This window comes from Artibeus jamaicensis, unplaced genomic scaffold, assembly GCF_021234435.1.
Source record: "Artibeus jamaicensis isolate MK-2021 breed Jamaican fruit bat unplaced genomic scaffold, CSHL_Jam_final scaffold_804, whole genome shotgun sequence".
Taxonomy (NCBI): Eukaryota; Metazoa; Chordata; class Mammalia; order Chiroptera; family Phyllostomidae; genus Artibeus; species Artibeus jamaicensis.
In genome coordinates this window covers 689,440-709,696 of record NW_026522055.1, presented here as the reverse complement: position 1 = coordinate 709,696, position 20,257 = coordinate 689,440, and the positions used below count along the sequence as shown (strand labels likewise).

General features: G+C 52.8%; 1 protein-coding gene across 2 annotated transcripts; it reads right to left on the bottom strand.

The window, feature by feature from the left end:
* Window positions 1-4,432: 4,432 nt before the first annotated feature.
* Window positions 4,433-19,439, bottom strand: SNRNP70 (small nuclear ribonucleoprotein U1 subunit 70). 2 transcript variants are annotated; one of them, XM_053659701.1, is made up of 10 exons: window positions 19,203-19,439; window positions 18,279-18,435; window positions 16,606-16,668; window positions 16,439-16,493; window positions 12,165-12,229; window positions 11,967-12,029; window positions 11,303-11,384; window positions 8,041-8,142; window positions 5,337-5,424; window positions 4,433-5,256 (listed from the first exon to the last, which is right to left on the bottom strand). In XM_053659701.1, exons 2-10 carry the CDS (start codon window positions 18,423-18,425, stop codon window positions 4,596-4,598), a joined length of 1,326 nt encoding a protein of 441 aa, XP_053515676.1. In that variant the 5' UTR covers window positions 18,426-18,435; window positions 19,203-19,439; the 3' UTR covers window positions 4,433-4,595. The 2 variants fall into 2 exon arrangements, with proteins under 2 accessions (XP_053515676.1, XP_053515677.1); XM_053659702.1 differs by having other exon boundaries at window positions 4,433-5,229.
* Window positions 19,440-20,257: the final 818 nt, after the last annotated feature.

Below are 20,257 nucleotides of genomic sequence, written 5' to 3'. Positions count from 1 at the left end.
TCACCAGCAAGGAGGGAGGGGCTTCACGAGGCCACGCCCCCGGCGACGGGCGCCCCCTGTGGAGACGCCACCCGCTCGCACCTCGCTCCAGGCGCCTTGGCCGCCACACCGACTGCTGCTTCTGTCTGGCAGCCCTGCCCTCAACCCCCACTGGTCTGCCCTGTCTGCGACCTTTCCTATTGCAGCGTCTCCCCCACCTTCCATCTCAGTCTGTCTGTCCGGCCCACCAGACCTGTCTGTCTCCCCTGTCCCTTTTGTCCATTTTCATTGGACAAATGTATGTTAAACATCTGGGCCCAAGATGATGGACACTGCCCCCACGGAGCATAGGCCATGGTGAAGAGGAGGTAGACAACCAGCTACGACTGTGATGAGAATTGGGAGTGGGGGGTGTGATGATCTGAGAGAAATTAACAGAGTTCTCGAAGGTAAGATCAGGAGGCAGGATGTGGGTCACTTTCCAGGCAGAAAGAGCCCATGTAGCTGGACAGCGGAGCGAGGACTGCAGTGGTTTGTGACGATGAAGAGGTGGGCAGGATAGTTCACGCATGGACTGGAGAGTTGGCACGGACACATTGGGGATTCTGAACTATGGTAACTCCAAAAGGTAAAATGTGATCATTCAAATGTGTAGTTGAAGACCACTGTGGTCACCTGCATCTGGCCACTGGCTTGGATGCGAGCAAAGTGGAGGCAGGGGAGCGGGCAGGATGCTATCCCTTGATGGCTGGGACCAGGGTAGAAAGTGGAGGTTGGGTCTGCACATTTGGAAATGTCCAGACATACCTTGGTGACTCAGTGTATATGAGGACTGGGAAGTGGGGGAGGGGTGTTAAGGTGCCTGTGGAACCTTCTACTCAGGTAGGCTAAGGTGGAGGAGGGATATTGGACATCGTGAACTTGAGGAGCCTTGTCCAGTAGTGCCCAAGGCCTGCCAACATTTTTGAGAATTTGAATGTGGGCAACGGTGGAAAATGAAGCCGTAGGAGTGGACAGTCTTGCTGGAGGCAAGACTGTAGGGTGAAGAGGGCCTACGACTGAGTCACCGAAACTTCGAACATTTAAAGTTAGAAAGAGGGGGGGAAATGGCCAGAAAAGAGGAGGAAAATCAGGTGAGAGAAACCATGAGAAAAGTTTTTTAAAAGAAAGTAAGGGGCTGTATCAGAGGCCAAAGAAACAAAAAATATACACAAGACTGCCCCACCACTGGCTAGATGGGGGTACGGAGTCCAGAAGTGGGATCTGGCAAAGCCAAGGAAGTATGCAAGTTTATCTATCTCTCTCTCCTTCCTTGTATTTTTTTTTCCTATTTTAACAAAAAAATCCACTTAATTTTTTAAAAGATTTATTTTATATATAGAGAGGGAGAAACATCAACGTGCAAGAGAAGCATCAGCTGGCCACCTCTGGCAGGCCCCCCAACTGGGGACCTGGCCTGCAACCCAGGCATGTGTGCCCTGACTGGGAATCGATCCTTCGATTCACAGGCTGGCGCTCAACCCACTGAGCCACACCAGCCAGGGATACTTAACTTGATTTAAGAGACAAAAACAAGTAATGCAGAAGGGCTAATATTGAAAAGCACCAGCCAGTCCTAACTCAACCCACTGCAATAGGCAACAATTTAACCCATGTTTAAACTGGCAGTTGCTTCTGTATCCAAATAACTTGTTACTTCTCCATTTATCAATTTTAGTTGTTAGTAATATATTACATATTGACTTTCTGCTCTTATAACCTTTCCTTTCTTCCCATGGTAGCTTTATGGCACCAGTTTTGAGATCAATCAATAAAATGCTTATATTACGTCTTAAGTATCGTACTTAATTTACTGTAGCAGTGTTGACCTGAGCAGTAATTTACCCGAGCAGTGTTCTGTGATCACACTTTTTTCTTTCTTGAACAGCTTCCCCACCCCCCAGTGTGACTTCTACCTACTTTTATTTCTTTCTTGGAAAGAAATTCTCAATTTCTTTCCAACTCTCCATCAGAACAGGTATCTTACTGAACAAGAGACAAGCACAAGGACCGAATCCGGCCCTCCACCTTGTTTCTACCCGGCGACAGCACTGAGCCCTTGCTTGAAGAGTAGTTACGTTGATACAGTCCTAAAACTACATTCAGCCTTTTGAAGGCAACTGCAAGGATGATGTGGTCCCCAGTGAAAATGAGTTTGATACCCTTGTCTTGCTGAGTCTTTGTTTTAGACCTGAAACTCCTCAGAAACTTCAGTCCTCTGACCCCAATGTGAATCTCTCCATGGGAGAGAAAACCATGTTTTTCAAGGGAGAGAAAGTCCTAGAAAACCATCCTGGGACTTTCTCCATGGCGTTGCTGAACTGGGTGGTTGATTCTCCCTTTCCAATTCTTCACTTTGAAGTATGTTCTCAACTAATTTCCTAAAAAGATCATTAGATTGCTCTTTTCACCTAATTTTTATTCCCCTAGCCCTCGCAGTGTTAACAAGAATGTGTCAGCTTATCTAAGCAACTACCAAATGCACCTACCAAATTCTTCATTTCAGTTGTTTTCCAGCTCTAAAATTTCCACTTGACTTTTAAGATTCCTGGGCTGTGAGAATTCTCCCTCTGCCTTATTTTGTGAGCACATAGCTCTTTCAGTCTCCGGTAACTCCAACACTGGTAATCACGCCTGGGTGCTTCTGTGGCCTTTTTTTTCTCTTGGTTTTCAGTAACTCCAATCCTCTGACATCACTGATAATGACTAGATGAGCATTGTGTGCTAAAAATCAGACTCTGAAGAATACCTTGTAGAGGGTTATTTCCTCCTGACAGACAAATCACCTCCACCTTTAGGAGGCCCAGTGTATTTCACTTGCGGCCTTACTCCAATATCGTGGCACACTCTGGGGATCTCAAGCACAGCCATTCGTTTTGGCAGATCTTGAACTCCAACCTCTCCCCCCAAGAATTCCAGGGCTATTGTGATTTCTGCTCAGCTCCCTAGCTTCCATTTTTCCTTTCTCATGAGCAGCTTATTAGTTGGAGTACACCTCCAGACGATATAGATTTGGGGGCTCAATGGCCCCACGTGGGCACTTTGCCCCCAAGCCCCCGCCATCTGGGCCAACCTCTGTGAACTCAGCCCTGCGGGGGGGCTGCCACTTTCTGAGTCTATTACCCCACGTTAAACTGGCAAATGTCAGAGAAATCAGGTAGAGGAAAAATTCACCCGCGCACTTTGTTTTCCTTAGGGATCAACTGCCTCAAGTCTCACCTACATTGGTTGCCCTCCAATGCTTTTCACAAGTTGTTTTAGAAATCCTGTGCAGTCTTTATCACTGTGCCAAACTACTACAAAACGAGCTGTTCTTCATAGCCAGTTTCAGAAGTCTAGTTGCAACATATGGGATTATCTGTTAAAATATACTAATCAGAGGCATTAAGTTCTTTTTATTCCATAAATTGTTTCTGCCAGGACTAGTTTTGCTATGTATCTTGCGGACTGTCATTGTAGGACTTTTTCAAATGTCTGTGGCTTTTGGTTGTATGTCTATGAACACCGAGGCATACTAGGATCCTTGTAACTGACATGCTGCCTCTGGGTTATTGAGTCATTTTTCTTTAGACTGAAAAACTTCTACAACACCCAAGCAGGTCAGGGCTTGTATATCCTCGGCAGCAAACATCCAACTCCCGGGCGTGTAGAGGGCTGAAACGAAGGGCCACTGCTGAGTTGAGAGTCCACCTCATTCCCTATTCTTCTTATACCTGGAGTTTCAACCCTGAGCCTCTAGGACCCGGCAAGGGTGACTGGCTTCCTTCTCAAGGGGCCATAAGACTGAAGTGTTCTCGCCATTGTCCTCCCTAATCTTTTATCCAGAAATGGGCTGAAATCTCAACTGCTGATGAAAGCTCTTGTTTCTTGCTTCTGATTACTCTGTCACTGGGAAGTAGCAACGAAGACAAATGGTGAACGTGCCACATGCGGTGAACCTGCCACATGCACCGAGGGCCGTTTTCCTGCCTGGCCCTGTGTGGCCTTCCTGCTCCACCCAGTCCTCTCGTCCTCGTATCTTGTTCTCCTTTCATTTCTTCACCTTTTTCCAGCTTCCAATTTCAAAGCTTCCCCTTCATGCTTTCAAATTTGCAGCTCCCACTGAGTAATCAAACACCTAGAGCCCACCTGCCCCCCACCCCCACAAGCTAGGAATATAAAGAGCCCACAAGTTAAGGTTATGCATGGAAGAGGTTAAAAACAGGGGGGTGGGAGAACCACAAAGGGATTAAGGGCCTTTACAGAGCTGGTCCTCTCCCACTTTCCACAGCTCTGGGGCCCTGCAGCATCCCTAGCCCGAGGCCACAGAGCCGGAGCAGGCATGCCCTGGAACACAGACAGGGGCAGGGCGATCAAGTCAGAAGGCAAGCTTCTAGCAAAGACATTAAGAGCAGTGAAGAAACCAAAGTGCCCATTAACAGGAAATTAATTTTATTTTTAAATCCAAGGAACCAGAACAAATGAGACTCCTACCCTTGGCTGGCAAAACTTAGGTGGTGACCAAGGAGGTCAGGGGTAAAGGATGACCAAAGGAGGTTGGGGGTGGGTAGGAACACGTCCAAACAGGTCAGGCCTCTTCACTCAGGTGCAGCCTCCATCAAATACCCATTCTCTGGAGCAAGATACCCGTCGCCTCCCTCAGACTCCATGTACATGTCTCGGCTGTCATTGCCAAGACCCTCTAGCCCGTTGTCCTGGCCACCCCCACCCCCACCTCGAGCCTCATCCCTGCCTCGTTCACCACCCCGCTCCCCCCGCTTGTGCTCGCGATCCCTGTCTCGGTCTCGGTCCCGGCGCCGATCCCGTTCACTCCGGTGACTGCGACGTCGCTCCCGGTCACGATCCCGGCCCTTCTCCTCTGGACCCTCAGGGCCATCTGGACCCAGCTCCCCAGGAGGCCCATCGTCAGGAGGTGCATCACCAGCCTCAGAGGGCTCTGCCATGTCACCGCCGCCGCCACCACCTCCACCACCTCGCAGCTCCTCCTTGCGCTCCCGCTCCCGTCGTGCCCTCTCACGGCTTCGGCTGCTTCGCCGCTTCCGTTCCCGGTCCTTGTCCTTGCTTCGCTCCCTGGATCGCCGCCGCTCATCCTTGTCTCGACTCCGCGAACGCCGCCGCCGGTCCCGAGAGCGGGAGCGTCGCCGTTCTCGCTCCTTATCTCGCTCGCGGCTTCTCTCCCTACGCTCCCGCTCGCGGTCCCGGTCCCGGTCCCTGTGCGGAAGCGGGGAGGGGCCCGGCCTGGATGAGGTGGGCAGACGTGTACGGCTGGGCTCCCCACGTGACCACCCCCCTCCCAGGAAACCACTGCCCAATCTTACCTCTCATCGTAGCGGGAGGTATCGTCCCGGCCAGAATGCCGGATATTCACGTCAGCCCCACCTCTTCTGGTACCTCCGAGGCCACCTCCTGGAGGTGGGGCAGAGGAACAAAGGGTCAGTCTGCACAGGGATGAGGGACAGAAAACAAGAAGCACCAAAAAGCAAAGGGAAGGACACCATCCCTGCTGGTGTCTATGGGGCCAAGTACCATGAGGACATTCTGCCAGAGCGCTCTTAACATGCCAGCACGCTTCACAGAGATCAGATGGTGTCTGCAGAGCGCTAGGTGGGAAACACCTGCAATCAGGCCCCCAAGCTCCCGTTCCTAAACGGTGTGTACTGCACACAGGCTCCCTCCAACCTCGTTTTCATCCACACCTGGAGCCACAGTGATCTAACCAGTTGAATATGTGATCTGCCTCAAAGCCTCCCCGCTGCTGACAGCCCAAACCCCGTCCGGTGGCTGTCAGCGCCTGCATGAGCGGCCCTTCCCAATCTTCCACGGCAAGGACCCAAGATCCGTCCTGTTCAGGGCATCTCGCAATCTCCTCATACTCTCCATGGCCTTCCTGCCCCAGGTTTTGGGGCTCGCACACCTCTTTCCCTGGAGTCTCGTCTTCCCTGCCTGGCTGACTCCTGCTCACCCACCCCGCGTTAGCCCCAGCATCACTTCCGGAGGCAGCTGGCCGTGACCTGGGAGATGGAGCTGTTCTCCACTACGCACTCAGACCATGTTCCACACTTGGTTCCTTCTCAGAGCTTCAACTGCAGTTTCAAACTCTGCATGTACGTGTGTGGGTTCATCAACACCTTCCTCTCCCTGCAGCCGGTAATGCCCCAGGAGAGCCAGGCCTGTGCAGCTTTGTGTGCTGTGACCGGCACGGGCACGGCATCCAGGACGCTAAGGTGCACGTGCAGGAGTCAGCTGACGGATGGAACGACCCCAAGGGTCAGCGGGCAGTCCTGAACTTCAGATGGGGAAACAGACTCAGACGGCGCCACCTGCCGAAGGTGACAGGGCAAGGAAGGTGCAGGGCTGGGACGCGACTCCTCACACTCTCCTGTGCCGCGCTGCCCACAAGAAAATTTCAGCAAGGCGGGCTGGTGCTCAACAGGAAGCATGACTCAGCAGCAAGATGGAAGAAGAGGCTGCATGGCTACCAGAGACACTCAAACAGACACAGGCAACTAACAGGCACCAGGTGTGTCATGGGTGTGGGGTACAATAGGCTAGTTGGGTGTTTTGTTTTAATTTTCAGGCCCTGACTCAGCAGTGGATCAATCATCAATTTGATGAGCTGCAACCAGGATATTAAAAAAGCCAATAAAGCAACAGAATACCACATACAGTGCTAGTTTGTACCACGTACAGAAAAGAGAATTACCGTCTCACAAAACCCGTTTGGACGGCGTGCACATTTACATGTGCAGTGAGTCGGGATACAGCGGGTATCACCATCAGAGTCTGAGTGCCAACCAAACTAGAAGACTCTGAGATCCCAGCGTTCCACCATGAGAGAAGACAGCAGGCTCTGAAGAATCTACAGCACCCAGAAAAGCCAGAGAGCAAGTAAGAACCTGCCTCTCCAGTCCGGAGACTCAGCAGATGAGTGTGGGGTCTACCCAGCACAGGCAAGTCAGGAATGACAACAGCAGGCTGGAGGGCAAGAATAAGAGCAGAGGGCACAGGACCACTTGGGGGGTCTGCCCAGAGAAGGCCACCTTCTCTGAGAGTTGTCACGCCCCCTCACAACAGCCAGTCTTCAACAGGCAGGTTTGGACGGCAGGACCTCAGCTCCAGAGTCAGGCTCCAGGCTGAGCCAATCAGACCCACCCGCCCCGAAGTGTGGAGATCCACTCAGGACCGGAAGTAAAGCGGCCAGTTGGTGAACACCACCCTGGGCCAGTGCGGGGAGACACAGAGACCAGTCTGCAGAGTGGACAAGGTAGAAGCAAGATACGCAAGTGCCACAGGCAGCTCTGGAGAACTCTGAGGTCCAGGTACCAGACCCTCCCCAGGGCCCTGGCATGGTGAGTCTGGGCTCCAAAAAGTGCTCCCATACTGACAAGGCCCCTCTGCACTTCAGGAAGCTCAAATGTACTTCTGATATTTGCAAACACACTGACCTCACTGATTCGGTGAGTGACAATTACACACAGTGAGGAAGACTGAACTTAGGAGGCTCCAAGGGCAGCTCTGTGTGCCTTGCTCTTGACTAGAGAAGCTGTACACAGCTGGTGATCAAACAGCTGTTCACTGCATCAATGAATGAATAAGTCAACCAACAAGCAAGAGCAGAGAGTACATGGCATTTACTAGGATCACCACGTGTCATTTGCCAACCTGGGTGGGCATCTGATGCTGAGCTTAGTGAACTCTGAGATCATTCCCCCTTTGAGAAAGGGGGAAAAACTGAGAAAGGAAAGAGGGAAGAACCACCAGCTGGCAGACAGCAAACTGGCATTTGGCCTCTGCAGGCCAGTGCTCTTGTTCTCTTCTTCCATCCAGAATGAGAAGACAGACACCAGCCATATGATGGTGATAAAAAGAGGATGAGCCAGAGGAAGGGAAATGTGAGCAGCCGCGGGGCAGTGAGGAGAAGAAGAGAAGACAGAAAGCAGAAGTGGGTGCAGAAGAATGAGGGGAGACCGGAGCCACCGGGCACAGAATGCCCGGAGCCCGGCACAGGCAGAACGCACTCACCTAGCCGCCGGGGCCTCCAGCCCTTCACGGTTCGGCCCCTCTCCACATCCACAAGGACTCTCCTGCCATCAATCTTCTTGCCGTCTGCGTGCTTGTAAGCGGCTGCAACAGATGTGGGGAGGGGGGAGGGGAGGAATCCCCAGAGGGTCCTCTAGTCAGTACAGGGCCCAGCTCTGCAGCAGCCGCATCCCCGTCCGTCCCATCAAAGCACTCGCACACGCACACGCACGCCCACCAGCCAGCCAGGCAACTGACAGCCAGACCGACCCTCTCCCCAACCAGGGAGGGGCCTGCTCCGTCCCAGTACCTGTAACCGCATCAACCCCCAATCACCACTGGGGGGGAAGACCATGCCCAATTCCCATCCCCTGGGCTCCCAGGCCCTTCCTACTCCCCAACGACGGAGCAGCCCCCTCCCGCCAAGGCGGCCGAAGTCGCTGCAAAGAAACCGAGGTTAACTTAAGGCTGGACTCTGCTGTGGTGGAGGCTCCTCCACAACCCCAGGCATGCACCCTAGCGCATCACGCCGGAGGAGGAGGCCCAGATGGGCGGCTCCGCACCCCCGTTCACACCAATTTTTTTCTGTTTTTGTTTTATTTTTGTGTGTGTGTGGGGGTGAGTAAGGAGGGAACAGACATCAGAACAGAAAATGAACCAGAAGGGATGGGAGCAATCTTTAGGATGGCAGGTTATGGTGCTCCCGGGGCGGGGGGCCCGGAGAGGCCCCGCACAACAGGCGGGCGAGAGGGAATGTGGAGGGAGGCGTGGGAGACGTGCGGTGCTGCCGAACCTTCCTGCCTTACCTGAGACGACTGACTCTGCCACCCGACCCCGGGCTCCACCCCATCTCTCCCTCTACACCCCCAGCTCAGCGCACGCTGGGCGGCCAACCCCAGCCGAGCCTCTCAGGAAGGATGGGGAGTAGAGGGGGAGATGCAGGCAGGCATGATCCCGCTCTCTGACAGGACACAGCAAAGGGCAGGCCCAGTCCCCTGGCCTGTCTTACACGGGGGCTGTAGGGAAGGCCAAAAAAGTCCGTTTCCCACCCTCAGCCCTGGCCTAGGGGGTTGTCCTCAACCAACCACAATACCCTGCCCCGCCCCAGCCCGCTCCCCCCCAAATAACAACCAGAGGAAGAGAAAAAGGTGCCATTTACCGATGCCGGCCTTGCGGGTGTCCAAACCGAGCGGGATGGGGGGGGCTCGGCAACTCCTGGGGGCCTGGCGAGGAGGCGGGCTTCCCGGGGGGGGGACACGGGACCGCTTACCTGGAGCCCCCAAGCTTACCTGAGCACGCGCACCAACCCGCCACCCACCACCACGGGGTGAGCTAAAGCTACAGGGCAGGGAAATTGGGGGGGTGGGTTCTAGGGAACCACAGAAAGGGAGAACCACATCTCCTGCACCACCTGGAGACAGGCAGAGGGAAGTGGTGGACCCCAAAGAAACCTCAGGGAGGCCTCAAAGAGGGGGACACAAGGATTAATACCAAGTCTGGGAGCTGAAGAGCCCTGGGCCCACATTGCTTAATTTTACAGAGAAGGCTGGGTCGGCCTTAGCAAACCTGTCTGCCCTCACCGCTTCCCCGTAAAGTCCATTTGGGACGAGGCACACGCCCCACCCCCCTCAGCACGTGGAATGACTTTTCCACCTTGAACTCCACACTCCCTCCCACCACCTTCTTCAGCCCAAAGGCTGGCACACAAGGGACAGCCTCGGGGGTCCAGGAGATGGAGCGCTGCCCATGACCTCGGAAGGGGCCGCTCGGCCCCTGAGCCCAGAGGAGGGTAGTCAGGGAAGTTTTATGGACCGGGAAGTCAAACAAAGGAGCCCTGTTCTGGTTCATCATCCCAAACCCCAGAAGAGGCCCAACCCCAGAGTAACAGCAAGGAAAACGTGTAACGTGTGTACTTCTAGGCTTCTCTCTCTCTCCCTCTCCTAGGTCTCTAGAGAGTGGAAGGGTCTGAAGTAAAACCTGCAACACCTCCAGCTGCTCACGGCCTGCCACTGGATCCCCCCCACGCCCCAATCCCTATTTCCATGCACTCTGGAGAGCGGCGGGGCACCACAACCCCTTGAGAGGCCTCAGCCATAAGGAAGACAGAAATGGGGCAGGGCACCCCAAATCTAGCAACTAAAAAGAGTTTCCAGGGCCACCGCAGTGACAGGCCCGCAGAAGGCATGGGGGCAGGGAGCAAAGGGCTGAAGGGTTCCACAGGGAGCCCTGGCCATTGTGCCCCCCTCTGGAGCATTCCCGCCACCTCACCACTAATGTCGTGAAGCCGGGTCAGTCGGCAGCTGGATGGAGCCCGGCCTGAGGGGCCAGCTGCCTTTCCCATCAGGGTTCATCCTTCCCCTCTGGGGATCAGCAAGATTAGCGGAGAACATATGGGTCAGGAGGGACAGAGGGCACCCAAACAAGGAGAAGGTTCTGGGTGCGGGGAGACTGAGGGATGTCTGGGGAAGGGAGAAGGGACGCCTCACTACTCCTGAGCTGCCTGGCTAAGCTGGGCTGGTGTGCGGTGCTGAGTGATCTTACCCATGATACAAACCCTTATACCAACCATACACTGAGGTGTTGTAAGGGGAGCGTAAGCATCAGCTGCAAGCCAGCTGCGTGGTGGCTGCAGTGACAATAAGAACAGTCAATTAATACGGCGGCCCCTGGACACGCCGCAGCCATGCCCGCCCCCACCCACCCATCCCTGCCCATGTGGACGCCGCCGCAGCTTTAAAGGGGGCTTTGGAGTTGTGGGGACAGGCGCTGAACACGCCTACCAGCCCACTACCAGCTGAAAAACAGGGTGGGGGGCCAGGGGTGGGGAGGCGAAGGGTCGGGTGGGCCCAGCCCCAGCTGTGCTGGAGGGAAGAGGAAGCTGGTTCAATGGCCAGTCCTCATCCCAATCTGGCTGCCCCCAACTCCGGTGGGGGAAATGGGGAGAGGCTCCCCAAACTCCGACCCCTCCCCCCACCTCCAGCTGACCCCAGCCCCCACCCTGTTCCCTCCTTGCCCCTGAGGTCCAACGTGTGACACTTACCTCCCCAGGTTCACACACACACACACACGTTGTGGGGAATTTTGGTTTTTGTTTTTTAAAAAACACGTATATAAAAAAAAAAAGATATATCAGAAACACAGGGAGGAGGAGAAGAGACATTGCTAATGTCGGGTTTGGCAGGATGGGAGGTGGGGACAGACAGTGGGAAGGGCTGGGGCAGCAGAGAGAGGGTCCAAGGGCCGGGCTCCGCCGGGAGGTACTCACAGTGCATGTCTCGCTCGTGTTCATACTCAATGAAGGCGTAGCCTCGGGGCTTTCCTGACCGCTTACTGTAGACCATGTGTATCTGGGGGTGGGCGGTGGGGCAGCATTAGCTCTGGCTCAGGGAAACCTCACCCCATCAACCACACAGCCTGGGTGCCAGGCCCTGGGTTGGGTGACACCCGAGAGAGATGCCTCAGACCCTGTCTCTATCCTGCAGGAGCCCAGAGTAACTGATGCTTGACTGACTGGCGCTGAGCTTAGCTGTGTATGTGCATATTATCCTCAAGCCCTCACTACTGCCCGAAGTGTTCACATGACTTGTAAACAAATGAATGAGTATCAGCTAAATATAAAGCCTGCCTCTGAAACAGGAGTCAGAGAGCAGACATTTCCAGCTCAGAGAACTCTCTCTTAGAGCAACAGCAGCCACCGACGGCAGGCAAACACAGGGCCTGGCTGGATACCAGTAAGGTTCTTTACAAACCGTGAGTCTGTAGTGTTTCCACCCCCACCCCAACACAACAAACAGTCGTCACTACTGCAATTTTCTCCTGCTCCCAAAAGTCAGCCATGGGCTGAGGCACTGCGTCCTCGGGACTGGCAGCTACCCTTCTCCCTCCCTCCACTTTCCCCACTTCAAACACCCCCGCCCCAGTCCACTCACCCTTTTGATGGGTCCATACACTTCAAACTCTCTCCGGAGCTTGGATTCTGTTGTATCATAGTTCTACAAAGAGAGAGGTACTGGGTTAAGTAGGAGAAATGAGCTGTCCCAAAGCTGACCCCTCAAAACAGTCCTGGGACCCAGCCTACTGCCCTCAGCAGCCCAGACCCCTCTGGGGCTCCAGGACTCGGGACTCACCACTCTGGCCACAAAAAGAGTCTTGAAGGCATCACCCTGAGCATTGGGATCATTGTGAGGGTCCCCTGGGCAGGGAGAAGAGAATTTGTAAGTACAAGGTATCAACAGTCTCATGTTGCAAGACAGATACAGACAGAATGGGCAGAGGCCCCTTACAAGGAAGGAAACTGCTGGTGACCTTGGCATGCCCCTGAGCCCTGGTTTCCCTGAAGCACTACAGCCTTTACCCAAGTGACTGGTTTAGGCTGATATGAGTAGGGGACAAGGCTGACTTGAGGCTGACAGGATGGGTGCTGGCCTGCCACTTCAGACCAACACATCTGAAGGCCCTGTCCCTCCCTGTGAGCCACTAAACTTGACTGGACAGCTCTGAAGAGGCAGCCTGATCCAGGAAAAGGTGAAGTTCCTCCCTCACTGAAAGGGCCACACTGCCACCCACTGGCACAGCCCAAAACTGCAGCCCACAGGGAAACCTGAGATAGAGGAGGGGGAACTTAAGAGTCCAAGCCAGGCTTTCTTCCCAAAGCCCTGTGACCTCAGGGAAGAACCCCAGGCTGCAGCTACTAGAGCTCACATAAGGCCAATCAGATTTTTACCCTCAGCGTTACTACAAGGCCACTGAGGAATAACCACCTCCACAGAGAAGAGCCAGATTCTATTACAAAACCAATGGCATAGGTGATTCGGATAGGTCAGGCCTGGGAAGAAATCCTTTTCATCCAGAATGGTGTCCCTGGCACACAAAGGCCCAACTCCTGCCAGGTCCCCAGAGCACCCTGTTCAATGCACAGAGAAGGTGGTTCTTCTACAATACAGGGGACTTTGCATATTCTAGGAGAACATGAAGAGGAATGATATTAATGTTGAACACGTAATACAGGACACTGTGCTAGAGGCTGAGAATTATGCACTACCATTTTGCAAACGGAAACAAAGAGAAGCCTAAGGCACGGAAGAGGGGTGTGCATGAGGAGCAGGCTGACTTTACAACCCAGGCGCTCTCACAGGCTCCCACGCTGAACCGTAGGGCACTAGCTTCTCAGGACGGTACTCTGGGGGTTTTGCAAGAAGCCAGAGAAATAGTCAAAGATCTGCTTTCTGTGAGAGGGTTTGGCTGCAAACACAAACTAAATTCCAAATGATTTTAGGGGATTTCTTATAAGGAACAAGACAGCCCCGGTTGAATGACTGACTCCCTGGAAACCGATGGTGCAACTCTATCTCTGCAGCTGCACCGTGAATGAAGGTCCTCACCAAACCTCACCCTCCGGGCTGTAGTTTCCTGTGCAAGGGTCTCTCAGCCCGCACTGGCTCGATTTCACCCATTCACCGGACGGGTGTTTGTCAAGCACTTGCATGTGCCTCGAGCTGTCCGAGGTTCGGGGACCCAACAGCAAATGAGACAAAAAGCAGCCTGCGCTCTTGCACATGACACTGATGGAAGGAGGCTGGTGGTGAACAATGAAAGTAGGGAACATCTACTTCTAACAGAAGATGACAGAGAGATGAAGAGTTTTCATGAGATGGTCAGGAAAGCCCTCAGATGACAACATGTGACCCAAAGTGAGGGTGTCAGCGCAGCAACAGGAAATACACCTTGCCGACACCAGGTGGCAGGTGGTCCAGCAGGTTATAGATGAAGGCCAAACAGCAGGCGGCTTCCCGACCGGCAGCAGGAAGGGGGAACCGCCCCAGGCACACTGCGTGAGTCCGTAATCCTAGCTCACCCAAGGGGCCCAGAGTAGCTCACCCAAGGGGCACACCCGCTACTGACTAAAGAACGCCTCAGCTGAAAGAACGCAAAGAAGCTGGTCAGCAGTCTCCCCAATCAGCATGCACACGGGCACGCGCCCACCCACCCACTGCACTCCATCCTGCTGGCAGTGCTCCCTGCGGGAAACCCTAGATGGTAAGGATTATTAGGGGGCAGCCCAGGGCAGGGGCTCGAAGGACTGGACTGTGGAGATGAAATCTCATCCGATTTTCAGATGGCAAAGGAAGTAGCCCAGACCTCTGACTCTTGGAAGGCACACTCAGCCCTGACAAGCCTCCATTTTCTTCTGTTTAAACCCTGGAAGCCCCTGGAAGCTGTGAGAAAGCAGTAACATGACACACGTCAGGTGCTCAGCAGGGTCCCCGCACACAACAGCTGAAACTGTGGAGGCACAGCAAGCCTCTGGAGTTGGGGACAGACACTCTCAGAGGGGCAGAGATGCCCTACTGCACTTGGCCCATTCTCCTCTTTTCTACCCCGGAGGAGTGCGAACACTACAGGAGGCAGAGAACAGCACAGTGAACCTTTATGAACCAGCTTCAATTATGCCCACACAGCCACACTTATTTCAACTCTACCCCCACCTCACCCGACCAGGGTGTGTTAAAATGGTTTTTATTTATTTACTTTCAGAGAGAGCGGGAGGGAGAAAGAGAGGGAGAGAAACATTACCGTGTGGTTGCCTCTCACACGGCCCCTACTGGGAACCTGCTGGGCAGTCCAGGCATGTGCCCTGACTGGGAATCGAACAAGTGACCTTTTGGTATGCAGGCCAGCACTCAATCCACTAAGCCACACCAGCCAGGGCCTCACTGAAGTATTTTAAACCAAACCCCAGATATATCACTTTAGTTTCTAATAGACTTAAAAAAAAATCATAACCACAGTACTGTTAGCATACCTTCAAAAGTTGACACTACTTCCTTAACCTAAAACCCACTGTCCAAATGTCCTCAATTATTTCAAAACTCATGTTTACGTTAGCTCACAAACATGAGTTTTAAGTTACCTCATTTAAATCAGGATTCAAATAAGCTCTACATTTATCATTTGGTTGATGTGCCTTTTTTTTTTAAGGTTTTATTTATTTATCTTTAGAGGGGAAGGGAAGGAAAGAAGGAGAGAAATATCAATGTATGGTTGCCTCTCGTGGGTCCCCCACTGGGAACTGGACTGCAACCCAGGCATGTGCCCTGATTGGGAATCAAACCGCAATCCTTTGGTTTGCAGGCCCACACTCAATCCACTGAGCTATACCAGCCAGGGCTGATGTGCCTTTTGACATTTTAATCCATATGGCCACTCCGTGCCCATGCCCCTTCCTTGTCATTTATTTGTTAAAGAAACTGCAGCCCTGGCTGGTGTGGTTCAGTGGATAGAGTGCCAGAATGCAAAATAAAAGGTTGCTAGTTCGATTCCCAGTCAGGCATAAAGCTGGGTTGCGGACCAGGTCCCCAGTTGGGGATGAGCAAGAAGCAACCAATCAATGTTTCTATTGCACATTGCTGTTTCCCTCTTCCTCTCTCCCTCCTCTTCTCTCTGAAAACAAAAATCTTTAAAAAAGAAAAAAGAAAAGAAACTGGGTTACAAGTTTGTCCTATACAATTTCCCACATCCTGAATTTGGCTAATTGTACTCTCACAGGACAATTAGAATCCCACGTTTAAAGTGTTGAAAATAACTTCCAAGGCGAGAAGTGACTTATGCAAGGCCACACTGCTGTAAATGGCAGAGACAGGATCAAAACTCACTCGGGTCAGACAGCCAGGCCTACACCCTAGCAGCAGACCCGAAAGACTCCCAAGTTAGCTGCTGCCAACACTTCTGTGTACCACACCCTATACGAGCTGGGGCGCAGTGGTGGGCGTGGGCAAATCCCACCCAATCCCTGCCTTCTTGGAGCATCTGTGAAGCGACAGTGTAGGGATGGATATTTATCAGTGAATCCCTCTGCAGATAAAGTGATCAACCTGCATCAGGACTTGAGCGTTCAGCATGGGGGGGGTGGGGGCGCGTGGGCAGGGCGGCGGGGACAACGATGACCAGGAATTTGCTCTACCGAAGGTCTTCGGAGGTTGTGAAATTTGGTTAATGACTACTACCTATTATCTACACCAGTCCCCGTGGTCCCAATTCTAGTACCTGGAAGGGACAGAACATCCCTGGCCCAAGGGTCAGGGAGCTCAGGCAGAGCCAGGGCGACCTCTTAGCCAGGACCTCACTGCCTTGGCCCATGAGGCCCAGCTGGGCTGCAGCAGTCCCTCCAGGGACACTCCCCTACAGTGCGGAGCCCAAGGTACCAGGGCACCTTCCTGTCAGCCCTTACTCCACACTCTCCTGCTCTAGTGTTCAAAGAAAACGTGGTACCTGACAAACTGTAGGGGCTAAAATGTGAACTGACAACCCCACTTTCCCAAAATAGGGTCCTGGGGGTTGATGTGGAGGAGGGAAACACACCAGGGTTTGAAGGAGAAGAGATGTGGGAAGAGCAGAGACTTACACATTTTGAGCTCTGTCTCCACTTCCTGCTGTCGCCGCTCAATCTTTTCCCGCCTCTGTCAGAAGAAAGGTGGACAATTAAATACAGATAGAAGTGCCCTGCTATCAAGAAACATCCCAGACAACGTGGCAAAAAAGACACAGGGCCGTCAGGCAAAAATTACACACCTTCCTCTCCATGCGTTCCTCCCGAGTCTCTGCTCTTGTTGGGGGAGGGGCATCTCGAGGGTCCTAGGAACAAGAAGAGAGGTGACAGGGTGGGAGGGACTGGGGGAAATAGCAAGGGACACTCACCTGGAAAATAATAAGCATCTCAGCCATGCAGTGCCCCCTCCCCCACCGCACACACAAGCAGGCAAACAAGGGCAGTTTCCAGACCAGTGGATGCGGGGAGGGGCACAGGTCAAAGCCTGGCCTATGGACCAGTGCTATCAGCAAGCTGTCACTGCTGTGTGACAAGAGGAATGCAGAAATCAGGAGTAAATCGTATTCAGAAACTTCAGAGCAATCTGATAGGAAACTTTTTACACCTATAGAACTTAATAGTACAAATCTGTATCTTCTATTTTGTAGCCTTTCTTTAAAAAATGCTAGAAAAACTAAAATAATTCTTTTGGCCCTGGCTGGGTGGCTCAGTTGGCTGGAGCATCATGCCATATACCCAAAAGGTTGAGGGTTCAACCCCAGTTGGGGCGCATACAGGAAGCAACCAATTGATGTTTCTCTTTTTCTGTCTGTCTCTCTCTCTCCCCTTTCCTCTCTTTCTAAAAACATCAATAGACATATCCTCCAGTGAGAACTTAAAAAAATGGTAATTCTTTTGTGCTTATCAAATGCATCAACCTGCAATGGATCTTTCCTTTATCATAGATGGAAATTTGGACCAAATTTCCTGAAGCAAAAGGACCGACACTGCAGTGCTCAGAGACAAACAACTGGACAAGCCCTGGGGGGCCAGGGCAGCTCTCACAAACCACTCATTAAACAGTGGCTGGCACATGGCCACATCACCAAAGGGTGCCACTGGCCTGCAGTTATTACATTAGTTTAACTGGCTAATAACGCTCCCCAAGTATCATTCACCATGGGTGGCAAATACTACTACGGAGCCCATCTTCTGCTGTCTCCCTACTAACTTAAGCTCTGCAGCTTCCTCCATCTCCTGCTCCCCTTTCCTCCTCCATGCCTGAACTTTCCCCTTCCAACTTCTGGCTGAGTGCCAGCACCTCTCAGGTGAGTTCTGATACTCCTTAAAAGGTGGATGTTTTTAGCCCGATTTTACAAATGAAAAAAAGTGAGGCTCAGGGACCTAAGCTGTATATTCGTGTTTATCCTGAAGGTGCAGAGGTAAAACTCTGAAGCCCGAGGTCTCAACCACCCTATCTCAGGGTGCCAACCCTTTATGGACATCACCCTATTAATGTCAAAAATGGCAAATACAACAACAAATATCGATATTTGCTGATAACCAATCCCCATAGCACACACTTTGTAGTTAACACCCCATCAACAGTCTGAGGGAAATAATTCTATCCCTTTGCTAAAAATGAAAAAACAAACAAAAAACCGCATTAAGAGTATACATCATTTTGTCCAAGGTCACAAAGCTGATAAACGAAGTGAGTGTGCCAAGAACCAACTGACTGAAGAAACTGAACCCTCAAGTGCTAGTTACCGAACTTTCACAAAAACCCCATGAGGGACCTATTTTCAACCCCATTAACAAAGAGAAACTGAGGATCAAAAAGAATACATCACCTGCCTAAATCACAAAACTAGAAGAGACTGGACTCCAAATCCAGGACCACCGCCCCCAACCCCCCCCAAACCAGTGAACTCACCTCAAACTCTCGGATGTAGGGCGCAATGCCACAGTAAGGTTGATTGTGGTGCTTCTCATGGGGTAATTTCTCCAGGGGTGGGAGATACGGGATGGGGTCACGGGGCGCAAAAAGGGCCAGAAGGTTGGGCGGCAGGAACTGAGTCATCTTGCCAAGTCTGAGAGCAAAAGCGAACCAACCTTATTTTAGGTTAAACTGCTAGAGATCAAGCCCCTACAATCCCTTGACTCCCAAGAAAAGAGGGTAATAGGGGCAAGGCTTCATTATTAAAACAGTTTCTGTAAGGATCACAGAGTGATCCTATGTCAGAGAAAAGCAGCAAATCTGAATGAGAAAGCAAGTTCTTGGGAGAGAGCTGTGGGCGCGGGGGACAAGGTCTGTAAAAGAAACGAAAGCTGAAAAAGGATTTCTGAGTAGTTAAGCCTCAGAATCCCGAGCAAAGTAGCTGTGGGGCTGAGAGATTCCCTGGAGGCTTATGGGGGGGAATCATGGAAGGTAGCGAGGGCGGTCTAGAGCAGTGGCGCCTGGTGGTCCCGTACGCGGGAGAACAAGGCAAAGGTCGCAAGAAGTCTCCGATCAGCCGGAGAGGGTCAACATTAGGAAAACCCTCAAGCCAGAGGCTTGTGGGTAATAGATCTAGGCCCCCCAAAGGCGAAAGGAATTATGGGTAAGGGTCTAGGACGCCGCGGAGACGGGGAAGAAAAAAGGCAACACACCGCAAGGGCCTGTGGGTAAGGGACAGCGGGAGGGCTGTAGGGAGAGGGCCTGAATACTCAAAGGACTCTGGGTAAGGGGTGCAGAAAACTGCTGTGGCTGCGGCGGTGGCGCGGGAGGGGGCCCGGCCGCGGGCAAGAGACCAGGGCCCATCCCCGGGGCATATCAGTAGCAGCCCCGCACCCGGTAAGGCTACTCAGTCACACTCACCCGCCGCGCGGCGCCCTCCTCGACCTGGAGACGGTCCGGGGACTCGCGGCGGCTGCGGTGGCCCCTCAGCAGTAGGGACTATTGCTCTGGCTTCGACTCCAGCGGCGTCCACGTCCGTGTGCCTTCGTCGCCCGCCCAGCGCGCGCACCAGGCCGCTGCTGAGGAGCCCGCGCGGCCACGGCTCACGACACGAGCAAGAGGTGGAACCGGTCTCAAATCCCTCCGCGGCCGCACTGCGCACGCGCCGCGGAAGTAGAGAACTACCAACACTCAGGGACCAGGCGCCGACGGGAACGATGCGCAAGCGCGAGGCCACGGTCCCGCCTTCGGGCACCTTAAATTCTTTGCCGCGGCCGACTAGATTTGCACTGCGCATGCGCGCTCCTTGGCAAGCATTGCCCACTTCACCCCGCGATTTGGACCCCAACCGCTTCTGTTCGCGAGACTCCTCTTGATGCTCCGCCCCATTTTCCTAACACACTTCCCGGATCTTTCGCGCATGCGTTATAAAGTGGTTTGATGTATCCCTCCGCCTTCTGGCAAAGAGTCCCTATGTGAAGAGTGTGGTAACTTTGATGTCTCCAGTGTTAAACTGATAACTGTTCCCTGAGTACCTGATGTATGCTAGGTACTGTTCGGGATCCGGGAATATAGCACGTGACTAAAGCAAAGTCTTTTCCTTGTTGGAGCTTATATCGTATGGCGGAGAAATAAAGGCATTTAAAAGAATAAATATAATTTCTGATAGTGGCCTGCATGATAAAGACAAATGGAGCAGAGTAGGGGTATAGGCATTAGAACGGGACTATTTTTTTTTAATTTATTTATTTATCTTTAGAGGGGAAGGGAAGGAGAAACATCAATGTATGGTTGCCCTTTGCGCATCCCCTGCTGGGAACTGGCCTGCAGGGAACCGGCCTGCAACCCAGGCATGTGCCCTGACTGGGAATCGAACCTCAATTGTGTGGTTCGCAGGCCCGAGCTCAATCCACTGAGCTACACCAGCCAGGGCTTGAACGGGACTATTTTATTTTGTTAAAGATTTTATTTTTATG